Source organism: Hippopotamus amphibius, chromosome 6, assembly GCF_030028045.1.
Source record: "Hippopotamus amphibius kiboko isolate mHipAmp2 chromosome 6, mHipAmp2.hap2, whole genome shotgun sequence".
Lineage (NCBI taxonomy): Eukaryota > Metazoa > Chordata > Mammalia > Artiodactyla > Hippopotamidae > Hippopotamus > Hippopotamus amphibius.
Window position 1 is genome coordinate 75,497,932 of NC_080191.1, and position 17,059 is coordinate 75,514,990.

The following is a 17,059-nucleotide window of genomic DNA, read 5'->3' on the forward strand; positions in this document are numbered from 1 at the left end:
TTCTTTAGCAGAATATCATAAGTACTGTTTTTGATACTGTCACTCAAGACCGCTTACCTAACGAAAACTTTCATTTTCATTTTTTCAAAGAGGTAAAAAAGTCATAAATCTCTGTGTAGAAGCTAGGTACGGTCTTACCTCTGACTCTGGCTAATCAAAAGTTTGAAATGGAATACACAGGACTACTCCTGTGACGCTGGCCTAAACTGAGAACACAGTAAGTAACAATAGAAAAATGAGACTGAAATTACAAAGGCAAAATCATGAAAAAATAACAAAGGCTACAAAGTTGCATATAATGAAAGTTTGCATATGAGTGAGAAAATTGCCTCCTGCTTACCCTGAATGAATTCATGCTAAACTGGAGCCTATTACGGATGGCAACATTAATATATTATATACTCAGAATACCCTTTAGAAGATTTAACACAAATACAGTGGGAATGCAAAAGAACCACTGAATTAAATAGAATGGGCAGACACGTGACTAAGTTCCACATTCTTCTTACAGCCAGATGCCATTCTATCTGTTAACAGTGAAGCCCCTCCCACCTTGCAAACACAATGAAAGGAATAATATTAGTGGTAAAAATTAAGAGAGAGTGGATAAAATGTACTTAAGAAATAAGAAACTAGACAGAAAGTAATCATGAGAAATTACAATTACAAATGAAACATATATTTGCAATTTTGCAATGCACTGTGATTCAGAAGGGGCAGAAAAGAAGGGGCAGAGAGATTTCAACTGAATAATAAAGAAATGTAACTTATGTTCTGCGAGGTGGGAAGTCCCAAGAGGGGACAGCGAGAAAGCTATGCAGCCAGACTGGAGAATGAAGGGCTTCCAAAGAATTGGTTTAACACATGTCCACAAATACTTAAGAAAAGCCTGGCAAAGAACAGGGATATCTGCCTCTCCAGACATCAATTATGAAGTCATTGTAATAACAAGTGTGGTTACTATAAGGGGGACAGACTGATAAACCAACTGACTACACTAGACATCTGTCAGGCCACTTTTCTTACATATACCAAAATCTCAGACACACCTGGGTCTGAACCATGAGTTTAACACAACGAAACTTGTCATAATCTTGTTAGAGTTAGATTTTATTTCTTTCAATCCAGGGAGATTAGGCTTGGAAAATACTAGAACTCAAAGATATAACATCTATCTTCCTAAAGTAGTATTTTCTACTATTTCTGTCCCCAGCCTCCAGCTCTCCTCCATCTCTCCCCCCACCTCCTCCTTCGACCGCAGAAGATTTTCCCTCCACCTGCTTGGCAAGGGGGGCTGGGAGGAAGACAGAAGCCAATCACATACCACATTATACCTAAATTTGCATAATAGCAGAGTTTTACTACATACGTAAAGCATATATAATATAGTGTTTAATACATAATGTTCAAAAATATTAGCCCCCTTCCCTTTTCTCTTTATATAACTGCACAACTAGCTCACACCCTAATTTCTAAAGATACAGTTAGTGAAGGCAAAATGGAGCTTATGACAAGGTGTGGCACATGAAATACAACTCTTTCCTATAAGAGCTATGGTTCTCATACTTGGACACACATCAGAGTCCCTTGGAAAGACTGCTAAAGCACATATTGCTGGACTCCATTCCCAGAGTTTCTCATCAGTAGGTCTGGGGTGCATGACATTTATAACAACTTTCTGGGTGGTGTAATGCTACCTTGTCCACAGGCCACATTTTTGAGAAGCATTTCCCCACAGAGCACAGGTTCTCAAATGAAGGCAAATTTGCCCGTCAGGGGAAATGAGGCAGTAAATGTATATATTTTTGGTTGTCACATCCTGGAGGGGTGGGAAGGAGAGGTAACACTGGCATCTGGTAAGTAAAGACCAAAGATGCTGCGAAACATCCTACCACGCACAGGACAGCTCCCCACAGCAAAGAATTATATGGCCAAAAACGTCAGTGGTGCAGAGGGTGAGAAACCTTACCATAGGGTTAAACAGAACTTACTCCAGATACATGATCTGACCATTAGGTTGGTGAACGTTTTTCACTGAGTTTCCGAAATCGGACATGGAATAAATACACCCAAAATTGTATTTTTCTTCAAATACTGATATCTCTGAACTTCACTCATCCATGGCCAAACAAAGTTTTAAAAATATTAATACTTAAAAAAATACACTGGGCTACAGAAAGAAATAAGCATTTATTTATGTAAGGTTATTGGTAGATTTCTAGTAAAGAAACATAAGTTAACATTCATTTTGCAAGACTAGTAAGAAAACTAATTATATTAAAAGACTAATAACTTCCTTGAAAAATAATGATCGGCCACATTTATTTCCTAAGCTAAGTGAAAAGCAAACAACTGTTCATTTTACTATTATATATATTTAGTATAAATGATATATTTTATAATGAACGATTTGTTTTAAGGAAAAGTAGTGATTATAGCAAAAATTCAATCTTAAGTAAATACATCGAAGGAAAATGTACTTTATATATATGTGATGTGCGTACATGAATATACATACATAGTACACACACACACGCGGGACAAATGTACTTACTCCTGTGGGCTGGAAAATGAGTCCATCCATTTCATGGCTGACTTCTTTGGCAAAATTTCCTTCAAGTAGCTATAAAATGAACACACATATTTTTAGAAATACAATAATCAACACAATCACTTTAAAAGTTTTTTAATTTTTTGTAAGCTTTATAAGAACTTCTTAATACAGAAACTTTAAAAACGGAAATACAAAATGGGGGTGATGGGTGATCCAAAGGGACCTAGGTTAACATATGGTAAAGATTTCTTTTTAATATATGAAGATTTCCATTCCATGACAGGCTAGATATCTCAGGCTAGAACAACAGCCCTAACTATAGTAACCAAAATGATGGATAAAATATTAAAAACATATATTTTCTTCTTCCAGTTTTATTAACATATAGCTGACATACAGCACTGTGAAGGTTAAGGTGTACAGCAGAATGATGTGACTTACATACATCATGAAACGATCACCACAATAAGCTTAGTGAACACCCATCATCTCACATACATACAAAATAAAAATAAATATATTTTTTTCCTTGTGATGAGCACTCAGGATTTACTCTAACAACTTTCATATATAACATACAGCAGCGTTAATTATATTAATCATCTTGTACATTACATTCCTGGCACTGATTTATCTTACGAAGGTGGTCAAAGGTACAAACTTCCAGTTATAAAATATATTTCTAAAGGCATTAATGCTGAGCCAGCACAGAAGGAAGGAAAGCACAGAGGTCAAAACCAAAATGCAAGTAGAAACTCTGGCAAGTAATAAATAAAGGGAATAAAAATAAACGTACACACAAAAGGAAAGAGGAGAGAATCTTGCTTGGGGATAGCTGGAGGGGGGTAGGATCCTCTGAGAATCTGTAACCACACACTAGGTCAGACATGGGGACTGTAGCCCCAAAAGGCATTATCTGTGTTTTCCCTCAAGCACAAAAATTTAACCTTTCTTTCTGTCCTACGTTTTGCCTCATTTTTTGTCTTTTTTATATTTTTTCAAGCAAAAACACTGCACTGCAAGGAATACACAGCATGAAATACAAACCACAGTTTTTTCAATGTCATATCTACTGAAGAGCAGAGTTATAGGCCCAACGCTCTCTAATTAGTTCTGAACAAGTAGTTTTAAATGCTTCTATTCCACAGACTTTTATTATTCTGAAGAACTGAACATGTGCATCGCTCATTGAGGACCTAAACACTGATTCACAGAGCCAGGTACTAATGTCATGTTACCCAGAGTCTGGCCAACTGACAAAACACTTCAGAAAGTTATGCGATTCAAATATGTTTCACCAAAATTTTGGATATGCTGTGTGTTATTCAAACACAGTTTTTCATCACAATCACATCCTCTTAAAACCACTATACTTAAAGGGAGATTTGCATTCCAAAAGCGACAACCAAAATTTCCAGTATTTTTCACACGCCACAAGATCTGTGATTTTCCTCCCAAACTGTGACTTCATCTTCTCTGTCATTTCATTCCTCAAAATCCGTAATTTCTCTAAACTGGGGGCAGTTCAGCAAAGAAAAATAAGAGTGATCCTAGTTTCTAACTGCTTTAAGACTAATTTGGGTTTGAATACTCTACATTTCCTTAAAGTTGCAATGCTCCTTAGTCAAATTCATGGGGACAGAAATTAGAGAGGTTGGGGGAGGGGAGAATGAGGAGTTAGCATTTGATGGGTACTGAGTTTCAGTTTGGAAAGATGAAAAAGATCTGGAAATAAATGATAGCGATGGTTACACAGCAATATAAATGTACTTAAAGCTACTGAAATGTACGTTTAAAAATGGTTAAAAGGTCAATTTTATGCTATGCATATTTTACCACAATTTTTTTTCAACTGTAATGCTCTTAATGTTTTCTTTTTTGTTGTGTTTTGTTCTTTCATCTTACTATGACATTAAGAAAGTGGGATACTACCAACTGTAAAATAGTCAGTGGGAAGTTGTTGTATAACAAAGGGAGTCCAACTCGAGGATGGAAGATGCCTTAGAGGACTGGGGCAGGGAGGGTGGGGGGGACTCGAGGGGGGGGGCGTCAAGGAAGGGAGGGAATACGGGGATATGTGTATAAAAACAGTTGATTGAACCTGGTGTAAAAAAAAAAAAGACATATCTGCAACAAAAATAGAGTTGATAACATGTACCTTTTCATTCTTGGTAATCAGCACATAATTATTATAGTATTCTATGTATTTTGTATATTAAAAAAACTTTTCAAATCTTAAAAAAAAAAAAAAAGAAAGTGGGCACCCTCTTTTCACCTTGCCAATTGGACTTCTGTCTTTATTGGTCATTCAAGTAGGGCAAAGGAAATACCCTTCTAAAATTCAGGCAAACTGGGTGTCTGTCTTGTAACCTGTCAGAGGAAACAAACTATAATAAACTTACTGGAAAGTCTTGTGGGGTTTGTTAACTAAGCAGTTCTAGTTTTCAGAGTGTAAAAATTTTAATAAGTTGTAAATTTTATTAGCAGTCTGGTTTTGCTTAAATTACTTGGTATTTCAGTCTGTCACCTTATCAGAAGAGAGCTTAAAAGTGGGGATGTTTGCCTCAAGGCCCCAATCAATAAGATTTAATAAATGATTGTAAATATACTATCAAAAAAAAAAAAAGAAAGTGGAGAACTTGCAGAAAGTGGGGCACCTGCACACTGGGATTCTTAGAGCCATATTATGCAGAGATTGGCCAAATAGGTAAAAATTTCAGGACAGATGTGAACTTGATCTCCACTTCATTCACAGGTTTAAATGACCTAGCCACCTGAGGAGGAAATTTGCCGAAGTAAAAATTCAATATGGATGAAAAATACTGATTTCTTATAATGAACTAATGATGGGTCAAGGTTCAAAAAAGAAAAAAATGTATAACATTGATACTTCTTGTACTTCATCATGTAAGAAAAGGTAACTTACTAAATTCATAGCACAAATCCTGCTGAGGAATGAAGCAATGAAAACAAAATGCCACAATCATCTTTTTAAAAAACACTGTTTAAAAGTTAAACAATTTTTTTTTTTTTATTGTAGGTACACCATTTATGGCAACTAATCAAAGCTCTTCCATTCTTAGACCATCTTTTTCCAATTCATATACTGGATCATCCCTGTAGATAAAGTATATATAAAGTAAACAGTATAAAGTATAGTATTGGCAAGACTCTAGATAACATGATGTTACCTGCTGCAGAAATGAAAGTAACTTCCTTTTTTATTTTACTCTAGCTTTTTAAGAATCAGAGAATTTAAGGGACTATGAAACTTTTCTAATGGTCAAAAGAGGAAATATTCCTTGTTTTCACTCGTTTTACTCCTTGTTGATAACTCTAGACAATATTTCTTTCTTAACACATTTACAAAATCACCTATCATATATTAAAGACCTACTATAAAGTGTTGTGATTGGTTCTCTCTCTCTATAAGTTTGAATTTTACATTATTCTCTTCGCCAGAAAAGGATACTCAGAGCATCAGCAACTAAGTGACTAGCTTCAAGCCAGACAGATAAAAAAGTAAAATCACTTGGAACAGATTTCAATCAGACTTTAATTAAAAATAAGGAAACAACCAAAGAAAGTCTCTGACTCTCTAAAATAAATACCCCAAAGATTACTGAAACTGCCCACATATATAGGTCCTCCAATCATCATTTATAACTTACAGACTTTAAATGTATTGTAGCATGTACTAATGAATAAGATACAAACAAAAGGAGGTAAAATTCTTGAGGTGGAGGGATAAAGATAAAATCTAAAAATTTTGTTAATTAATATAACAAATTTATGTAATTCACTTTTTATTCATATTAGAAATCAGATATGTAAATATATGTTAAATTTAAAATATTTCTTTTCTCCAGTCATAATTCTTTAAAGAAAATTTATCCAAGCTTGTTATGAGCATCCTCTATATAATCAGTGTCATTATCGTTAGAGCCAATACTTAAAGTCACTTAACACACTTCCATTATTTTCACTGCTGTCTCTGAGTTGCAACATACTTCAAATTACACATGAGACTGTCACTACAGATGTTATCTCAAGCTACAAGTACCAACTGAATAACAGTAGCAAAGTTTCCCTCCCGTCCCCCACCCATTCTTTAGGTCTGTATTCACTATCCTGAAAGTGTTCAGCACTTTTAAGGTTATCTTCAAAAAGCTGGTTTACAGGAAAGTTGCACTTTTACTTACAATTTAAATTTGTCTAACCTGATAATAAATATTTAAAAAGCAGACAGTCTATAAAATCATAGCATTTGTTAAGGCCATTAGAGGGCTGAGGTCTCCAGGAAACCAGGTAAACTGAATCCCAGTTCCTCCGAAGAAAGATGAGACACATGAACACATTCACCTTTGGAACAGCACAAGAGGAAAAAGCAGCAGCCATAAAAGTGGGTACCTTCAGAAAAACTGAAAGTTTGATCAATTCTTAAAAACCAAGTGTGGGTTAGTCTAACAGTTTAGAATCCCTAGAAGCCCCAAACACAAGAGGAATCCAACCTACTCACTAGCTCTATTCCCCAGGTTTCTGTCAGGATTCACAGGAAAGACGGGGCAGGACAAGAAAGATGAAAAAGCCTCACCTTAGTTGCAAACAGACATAAAATCCTTTCCAGACCCTTCCTGATAGGAAAGTAAAGGCCATCTGAGGGTAAAGCCATCTGCAGCTACACAAGGGTCCAGAAACAGCTTTGGTCCAAGGATATTACATTGATAAAAAGCAGAAAAACTTGCTCCTGCCAAAACATCCCACCTATGCAAGGCAAAATTTGGCTGCCAAGAGGGAAAGGTCAGCCCACTAAGGGGAAACCCATCCCTGAGACTCCGGTACTTAGAGTCTGCTTAATACCAAGGCTTGAGGGGGAAAACTAAGAAAGCGCCACAGTCCCCACAAGTCAGGCACTGAGTGACAACAGTCGATTACATGTGGGGGAGAGTGCAAGAACACAAAAACAGACCACTACATGGTATAGGCAAGCAGAACCCACTGAAAGCTACAAGTGAAGCAGGAACACTGGAGAAAACCCATTTTATACTCCAGGCCTCTCAACAAGCTCAAGTAACAAAAGTCATCTGCTTAAGGTATCTGAAGTCTTTGGAGCTCTGAAGATAACCATACAGCAATACAAACCTATCTCAAATACAGAACAGATTATTTAACCACTAACCCTACCTCCCACAAATGAAGCTTATTAAACTGAAAGGTGAGGTATACCCATTACTCAGCGCAAAGATATTTACCTCAGTATCTACTGTTCATACAGAAAAAATTGCCCAGCATCCAATAAAAAATTATCACACACACATACAAAGCAAGAAAAAAATGACCTACATTCAATAGACAAGGCAGTCAATAGAACAAGACACAGGGATGGCCCATATTTTGGAATTAGAAAAGACTTTAAAATGACCTTAGGGCTTCCTAGGTGGCACAGTGGTTAAGAATCCGCCTGCCAATGCAAGGGACACAGGTTGGATCCCTGCTCCAGGAAGATCCCACACGCTGTGGAGCAACTAAGCCTGTGTGCCACAACTATTGAGCCTGTGCTTTAGAGCCCATAAGCCACAACTATTGAGCCCATGTGCTGCAACTACTGAAGCCCACGCGCCTAGAGCCCATGCTCCACAACAAGAGAAGCCACGGCAACAAGGAGTCCGCACACCACAAGGAAGAGTAGCCCTCACTGCAACTAAAGAAAGCCTGTGCACAGCAAAAAAGACCCAACACAGCCAATAAAATAAATAAATAAATTTATTGAAAAAAAAAAAAACCTTAACATTTTAAAGGAAAAGGTGAAAAAAATGCATGAGCAAATGTGGAATTTCAGCAGAGTTGAAAATAATAATAATAAAAAAATAAGAAATGAAAATGCAAGAAATAAAAATATGGTATCAAAGAAAAGAATGCTAATCAATGGGAATGACAATCAAAGGGATTTTCTGCAGACTGGAAATAACAAAGGAAAGACTCACTGAACTTGAAGAAGAAAAGAATGCAGCCCTTTTTCCAACTGAAATACAAAAAGGAAAAAAGGGAGATGTCTGGGTGGTGGGCATGGGGGTGGGGCACAGAACTAGGAATCAAAGAGCAAGGTTAAAGATGTCTTAAAAATACTTACAACACCTAGACAGGAAATCAGTATGAACATAGAAGACTATAACAACAACAAAACAACCTGACCTACTTGGCACTATACAGAACACTGCACCCAACAAGAGGAGAAAATACTCTTCTTTTCCGAGTGCATACAACACATTTATAAGTCAGTCATACAAAGTATGCTCCCTCACCACAGTGAAATAATTATCAGTAAGAGAAAGATATCTGGAAAATCCCCCGATGTTTTGAAGCTTAATAACATACTTCTAAATAACCCATGAATAAAGAGAAAGAAATCAAAAGGAAATTTTTGAAGTACTTCAAACAATGAAAATGACCATAGATATTCACAGTAGATGGGTATGTGACAGATGAAGCTAAAGTCTGTCACAGGAAAATTTATTGTACTAAATGACTAATTAGAAAAGAAGGTCACAAATAAGTGATGTCAACTTCCTCCTTAAGAAACTAAGGGCAACCCTAGAGAGTTTAGGTCACAGATGGAGCCACTTGGGCTGAGACTGTACCCCAATGAAGAATACCAATCCTACTAAGACCAAGACCCAGACATAGTTGAAGAAGGAACATCTATGGCTCACAAATGGCGGAGAAGCTGATGAAATGTCTTGATGAAGCATCTCACAAGTTTTTAAAGATGGAAGTTGTGGTTAGAAAGCAATACGTCTAAATTTAAAATATTAAAGTAAGAGTAATAGCCAAGGATAAGCTGCCAAGGTCAAAGTGACTAAATCAGAAGAAAGTCACTGAGATGAAAACTTCAAAGAAATGGGGAAGCCAGGGTTACAAGTGGAGCAAACTAAACACAGAAAAGCTGAGTTCAGCAAGAATGATGACAAGTCTTTGAGAAAAGAGTTTAAATCAGGCACAGCTTCTAGGGAATGAGGAATAGTTATCAAAAAGTCAAAAAGAGGCTGAAAATACTTAAAATAGCATGCTTGGAAAGGTTAGGTTTTATTTTAATAACTTAAATACCAGATAATTTTAAAACTCACTTTGGTATCCTTTTGTCTCTGATATTATATTCCAAGATAAAATGTCATACTTTTAAACTAGTCTGTTTTTTCCCCTCTTCTATATTTTAAGTAAAACTTATGAGTTGCACTTGTATTCTTATGTAAGAAGAGCTAATAAGTTTTTCTTAGATAATGTGTTAGACAATAACACCTCAATAAAAACAAAATTTCATCCAGCATTCATTAGGAAGAGATTTCCTGACTGCCTACCAATGCCAGAAACCCAGTTAGCATTAGGGATACTGCGGATCTAATGACAATATAAACCTAGGGCCATATGCCTAAATACCACCTTAATTTTAATTTAACGGTAAAATTATCAAAGGCAATGATGTAAATAGCCATTTCTCTTTATCAGTTTTTCTTCAGAAACACAGTTCTACTTAAATTACCCAAGATGTTTTTAAAACACTTCTGGCAAAAAAATTTTTAAAGATATCTTACTTTAAAAATATTTAATTACAAAACCTTGGAGAAGCTTTTAGGAGGAGTATGTGGTGAATTATCCTAAAGATCCTAGGATGTCTATGGCCATACCACCCTCAATGTGCCCAAGCTCATGGAAAGATCCTAGGATATACTGTTCCAGAACTACAATTTTCTTGATTATTTTCCACCAGATAAAATCAGAAGATAATTAGATGAAAGTTAAAACAGTAGACATAACATATCAAATAGTTATTAATAAAGCATGATAGTATTTTATAAACTTTTACTTATAAGATTTAAATTTGCTTACCTATGAATATAATCTCATTACCTGAATACTCTGCAGAAGGCATGTAACTTTCCATTGACCAAAGTCTGGTGGAACTGACAAAGGTTATACCAGGTGATTGACTCTGAATTGATACTTTATATGTCTATGAATCATGAAGTAATTGGAAACCAAATCATTATAAATGCATAAGCAGAGAGAGATAATGCAAAAGGGCTTGAAATTAGAAACATGAGAAACAAAAGAGAAACAGTAAAGTTACAAAGCGTAGAAAGGAACCTTTCAGAAATAAGCAAAATAATAGCCTAAGACTACAATGAAGAAGGAAATGAATCTGCAATGTAATTGGGAATGCAAACTGGCAACATCAATTTATCACAGTACAGAAAAATAACATTCTTTTCTTAAACAATAAAAGGATAAACTATCTTCACCTTTCTACTCTGGACTATTCTACTCACATCAGATATTTTCTGAGTAGATATTCCCCAAAGAGCCTCAACTGATTTCCTAAGGATACTCAATATAGTAGCTTCTATCTGCTGACTTTTTTAAATGTGCTTTCATAATTCTCCTAAAGTTGAAGGTTTAGTTTTACCAATCCCCAAAAATGACACCTTCCACTCACTTGGATATTACTATTTATTCTTTTTCATTCTCAAAGTATAACTCCTAATGTAAGTAAAGGTTATTCAATGCTTCTGTACCCTAAATACTCCTCTAATCAGCACAAAATCACTCTATAAAACTCATCTTTCCTGCTCATCAAAAAGCCAATATCATCTTTTAATAACTATGATTTACTTTCTATTTTTTTTACCAATGATGCCTACACAACAATATCATTAAAGCTAGCTAATTAAAACATAAATAGCTTCTGGAATATTATCACTGGCTTTTCATTAACCTGTATTATTGCAACTAAAATTAAGCATAGGGACTTCCCTGGTGGTGCAGTGGTTAAGAATCTTCCTGCCAATGCAGGGGACACGGGAATCTCTGGTCCGGGAAGATCCCACATGCCGTGCAGCAACTAAGCCTGTGCACCACAACTACTGAGCCTGTGCTCTAGAGCCCACGAGTCACAACTACTGAGCCCATGTGTCACAGCTACTAAAGCCCACGTACCTAGAGCCCTGCTCCACAACAAGAGAAGCCACTGCAATGAGAAGCCTGCACACTGCAACGATGAGTAGCCCCCGCTCTCCACAACTAGAGAAAGCCCATGTGCAGCACCAAAGACCCAATGCAGCCAATAAAGAAGTAAATGATTAAATAAATAAATATATTTTAAAAGTTTAAAAAAATAATAAAATAAAATTAAGCATAATAATTCTAGTGAATCCCACTTGAAAATCTAAAAGCAAAATTTCTCTAGGAAATACAGTTTATTTTTTTAGTGGTTATTAGTCTTATTTCTACCAAAATTCCCTCATAATTTCACAAAGTAGAAGTCAACTCATCCTCACGGAACAATCAAAGTTCTTTTTGCCAGATTCCCAGTTTTTCTTTTTAATCTCATAATTGAGGCATCATTCGTTCACTCAACAAACATTCGTTTAGTGCTGATAACTGACAGCCACACTATCAAGTGTTTGAGATTTAAAATAGATCAGTTTCTATCCTGGAAGGGTAGATCTAGTGTGGGGGGTCCCAAACTCAAAACGCTTATAGGTACCAGGCCATGAACCTGAACCAGACTGAGTATAAGATAAAAGGGACCAGTGAAAACTATGACAAACTAGAGAGTATAACTTCATCTACAAATAAACTCAATATTTTTAAAGTTTCATATAAGCGTAATCTTTCTGGGGCCACCAGTTTACGACTTCTGGTTAAAATGGATCTAAATACACATAAAATAGTCATTACATGGTAAGTGCTTTTAATAGAGATGTTTAAAGACTTCTGAGAGAATAGAAAAGCAAATATCATTTCATCTATCATCCATGGTTTTATTCAAATGTTTACTGAGTACTAATTATCCATGGGAAAAAAAAAAAAAAGATGAGAAGAACAGAAGGAGCAGAAGGAAGGGGTAACACATACAACACCACATGCCAGGCACTGCTCTAAGCATTTTACATATACAGTTGGCTCTCTGTATCCACAGATGTGGAACCTGCAGATACAGAGGGCCGATGGTACTACACCATTTTATATAAAGGACTTAAACATCCAGGATTTTGGCATCACAGGGGTCCTGGAACCAATCGCCTGCAGATACTGAGAGATAACTGCATTAACTCATTTTGGCCTCATAACAATTTTATGAAGTTAGGGACCATTATTATCCCCTTTTTAAAGGTGAAGCTTAGAACTTGCCCAAAGTCACAAAGCAAAGAATTAAAGTCCAAAATCATTCTGGCTCCAGAGTCCATGTTCTTGATGGCTTTTCTAAACTAGATTGTCACATTCCCAGAAATCTCCTAATTTCTAGTCAAGGCTATATACTCCATCAACATACCCCCATAGCATCCAGTGCTCCCCTCCATCACATTTCCTATTTAATTGTCTGACTACCAAATCAAGCTGTGGGCTTTCTGAGGTCAGGAATCACATCTTATTATCACTGTATCTTCATATTACAGTAATTTGGTACAGAGTAAGCTCTCACTTCAATGAGCATGTGCTAAATAAAAATAAAGTGAATAGGGACTTCCCTGGGGGCACAGTGCTTAAGAATCCACCTGCCAATGCAGGGGACACGGGTTCGATCCCTGGTCCAGGAAGATCCCACATGCCACAGAGCAACTAAGCCCGTGCGCCACAACTACTGAACCTGTGCTCTAGAGCCCGTGTGCCACAACTACTGAGCTCACCCACTGCAACTACTGAAGCCCATGCGCCTAGAGCCCATGCTCTGCAACAAGAGAAGTCACAACAATCAGAAGCCCACACAACTCAACAAAGAGTAGCCCCCGCTCGCCACAACTAGAGAAAGCCCGCGCACAGCAACGAAGACTCAATGCAGTCAAAAATAAATTAATAAATAAATCTTAAAAAAAAAAGTGAATAGCACAGTGATAGGACTGATAAAAAAAACAAGTTGATGAGTACAGGTCAGGCAGAAAACACATGGAATGTATTAACCCAAGAAGCTGTATAAAATGAAAACATAAAAAAAATTAAGAGGGGGCTTCCTAGGTGGCGCAGTGGTTGAGAATCCGCCTGCCAGTGCAGGGGACACGGGTTTGATCCCTGCTCCAGGAAGATCCCACATGCCGCAGAGCAACTAAGTCTGTGTGCCACAACTATTGAGCCTGTGCTTTAGAGCCCGTGTGCCAGAACTATTGAACCCATGTGCCAATAAAATAAATAAATTACTTAAAAAAATTTAAGAGACATTTAAAAGCTGTTGCTCTAATGCATACACACATTATTAAAGGGGTAAGTTTTTTTTTTACAAAGCTACAATCATCATTTACAGTTAATAACTTTCTCACAAACCATCCCTTACTACCTTCATAATCTCCAGTGGGAAAAACAGTAACAGGGTCTTAACTGGTCTTGATTGTAGGTTAACTTCCTCTCTCCAGACTACTTCTATTCACTACTACTAGAACTAACTTTCTAAAACAATTTGTTGTGCCACAGTCACATGGAAAAATTTTTGAATGCTCCTCACTGCCTACAGTCCCAAGTTTCCTTAGCCTGGTTTTTAACTTTTTTTTTTTTTTCAGGGCAACCTCTCCTAAATGTTTTCCAGGATGTTTATCAGATTGCAGCTGGTATGAAGTATAGGTGAATATATAGAAAAGCATGACCTACTACTTTTGGAAGAATATTAAGCACTCTTGGAAGGAATGCAAGGATAGAATGGATACATAGCCATCAACACGTAAGTAACGCAATAAAAATAAAATCAAACTACATAGGTGGCTGGTCTGACTGTCACAAGAAAAGGGACAAAAATTAGATAAAGAAACCAAAGAAGAGATTAAATATTTACAATTTGAGCATAAAGGGAAATCAAATTTATTTGTAAAATATAATTTAAGACTTTCAAACAAAGAGCAATATGGTAAACTGCAGAACAATAGATCTTGTTGAAAAATACACCCTCTGTTTGAACAGGTGTGTACTGAAGAATTAACTTCACCCAAAAAGAGGTCTGGCCTTTGCCCTGTGCTACTGGGAGGTGATCTTTAGACCCTTGGAATGTCCTGCCTGACAAAAGCATCTTTGCTTGCCTGGAGGGTTTGCCACTGGAAAGTCTAACAATATGATTTATGCTGGGGGCTTTGAAGCATGCCATACCACTTCTGGAACTGGAGACTAAATGTATTAGCCTGAACCTCTGGGAGAGACTGAGCACTTACTAAAGGTCAGCCATGTGTGTCACTGATCTGCAATATAAACTCTAGACACCAAAGGCTCGGGGGAGCTTTCCTGGTTGGCAATACTCTGAGAATGGTGACACATCTTAGCCAGGAGTAGGTAACATGGTCCATGACTCCCTGAAGAGAAGACAACCAGAAGCTTCCCATCTGGGCCACTCCCAGATTTTGTCCTACTAGGCTTAGGCTCTTCCTTTGCCTGGTTTTAATTTGTATCCTTTCATTACAGTAAAACTGTAATGATAAACATAGTGCTTTTCTGAGTTCTAAGGCCTCCTAGAAAATTATCAAACCTGATGAAGTCCCTGGGGGACCCCAAAATTTGTAACCAGCAGGCCTGAAGTGAAGGTGGAGCTGGGGACCCCCAAACTTGCACCCAGTATCTAAGTAAGGGCAGTCTTGTGGGGACTATGCAGTTGGCCTGAATTGACTACAGTAAGATTTTGTCACTGTATTTCTGTAGTTGATACAATTGCTTTTTATTTTTTAAGTTCTTTATTGGAATATAATTGCTTTACACTCTTGTGCCAGTTTTTGAGGTACACCAAAGTGAATCAGCTGTATTTATACACATATCCCCACATTCCCTCCCTCCCGCGACACCCTCCGGCCCTCCCTATCCCAGCCCTCTTAAGTCATCACTTATCATCGAGTTTATCTCCCTATGTTATGCAACAACTTCCCACTAGCTATCTATTTTACACCTGGTACTGTATACAGGTCAATGCTGCTCTCTCACTTCGTCCCAGCTTCCCCTTCACACTGCACCCCACCCCATGTCCTCAAGTCCATTCTCTTCATCTGCATGTTTATTCTAGCCCTGTCACTGGGTTCATCAGTACCATTTTTTTAGATTCCATATATAAGTTAGCATACGGTATTTGTTTTTCTCTTTCTGGCTTACTTCACTCTGTATGACAGTCTCTAGGTCTATCCACCTCATTACAAATAACTCCATTTCAATTCTTTTTATGGCTGAGTAATATTCCATTGTATATATGTGCCACATCTTCTTTATCCATTCATCTGTTGATGGGCATTTAGGTTGCCTCCACGTCCTGGCTATTGTAAATAGTGCTGCAATGAACATTATGGTACATGTTTCTTTTTGGATTATGGTTTTCTCTGGGTATATGCACAGTAGTGGGATTGTTGGGTCATGTGGTAGTTTCATTTTTCGTTTTTTAAGGAACCTCCCAAACTGTTTTCCATAGTGATTGCACCAATCTACATGCCGACCAACAGTGCAGGAGGGTTCCCTTTTCTCCACACCCTCTCCAGCATTTATTGTTTCTACATTTTGTAATGATGGCCACTCTGACCGGTTTGAGGTGATATCTCACTGTGGCTTTGACTTGCATTTCTCTAATGATTAGTGATGTTGAGCATCTTTTCATGTGTTTGTTAGCCATCTGCAGGTCTTCTTTGAAGAAATGTCTATTTAGGTTGGCCACGCATTTTTGGGTTGGGTTATTTGCTTTTATGGTATTAAGCTGCATGAGCTGCTTGTATATTTTGGAGAGTAATCCTTTGTCCATTGCTTCACTGACAAATATTTTCTCCCATTCTGAGGGTTGTCTTCTTGTCTTGCTTATGGTTTCTTTTGCTCTGCAAAAGCTTTTAAGTCTCATTAGGTCCCATTTGTTTATTTTTGCTTTTATTTCCATTATTCTAGGAGGTGGGGCAAAAAGGATCTTGCTTTGATGTATGTCATAGAGTGTTCTGCCTATGTTTTCCTCTAGGAGTTTTACAGTGTCTGACCTTACATTTAGGTCTTTAATTCATTTCGAGTTTATTTTTGTGTATGGTGGTAGGAATTGTTCTAATTTCATTCTTTTACATGCAGCTGTCCAATTTTCCATGCTCCACTTATTGAAGAGGCTGTCTTTTTTCCATTGTATATCCTTGCCTCCTTTGTCAAAGATAAGGTGCCCATATATGCATGGGTTTACCACTGGGCTCTCTATTCTGTTCCATTGATCTACATTTTTGTTTTTGTGCCAGTACCATACTGTCTTGATCACTGTAGCCTTGTAGTATAGTTTGAAGTCAGGAAGCCTAATTCCACCAACTCCATCTTCCTTCTCAAGATTGCTTGATATTTGGGGTCTTTTGCATTTCTAAACAAATCGTAAGATTTCTTGTTCTAGTTCTGTAAAAAATGCCATTAGTAATTTGATAGGGATTGCGTCGAATCTGTAAATTGCCTTTGGTAGGATAGTCATTTTCACAATGTTGATTCTTCCAATCTAAGAACATGGTATGTCTCTATATCTGTTTGTATCATCATTGATTTCTTTCA

General features: G+C 37.1%; 1 protein-coding gene and 1 non-coding gene across 3 annotated transcripts in view; one reads left to right on the top strand and one right to left on the bottom strand.

Moving 5' to 3' along the window:
- RNGTT (RNA guanylyltransferase and 5'-phosphatase) overlaps positions 1-17,059 on the bottom strand; it is a 219,499-nt gene that overhangs the window by 100,131 nt on the left and 102,309 nt on the right. For both annotated transcript variants that reach the window (XM_057738725.1, XM_057738726.1), the window contains exon 12: positions 2,555-2,623. In XM_057738725.1, the coding sequence (XP_057594708.1) occupies positions 2,555-2,623 (69 nt within the window). The remainder of the gene's footprint in view (positions 1-2,554; positions 2,624-17,059) is intronic.
- On the top strand, positions 4,816-4,942 carry LOC130856228 (small nucleolar RNA SNORA27). Its single transcript, XR_009054519.1, has one exon. It is a non-coding gene; the product is annotated as a small nucleolar RNA SNORA27 (small nucleolar RNA).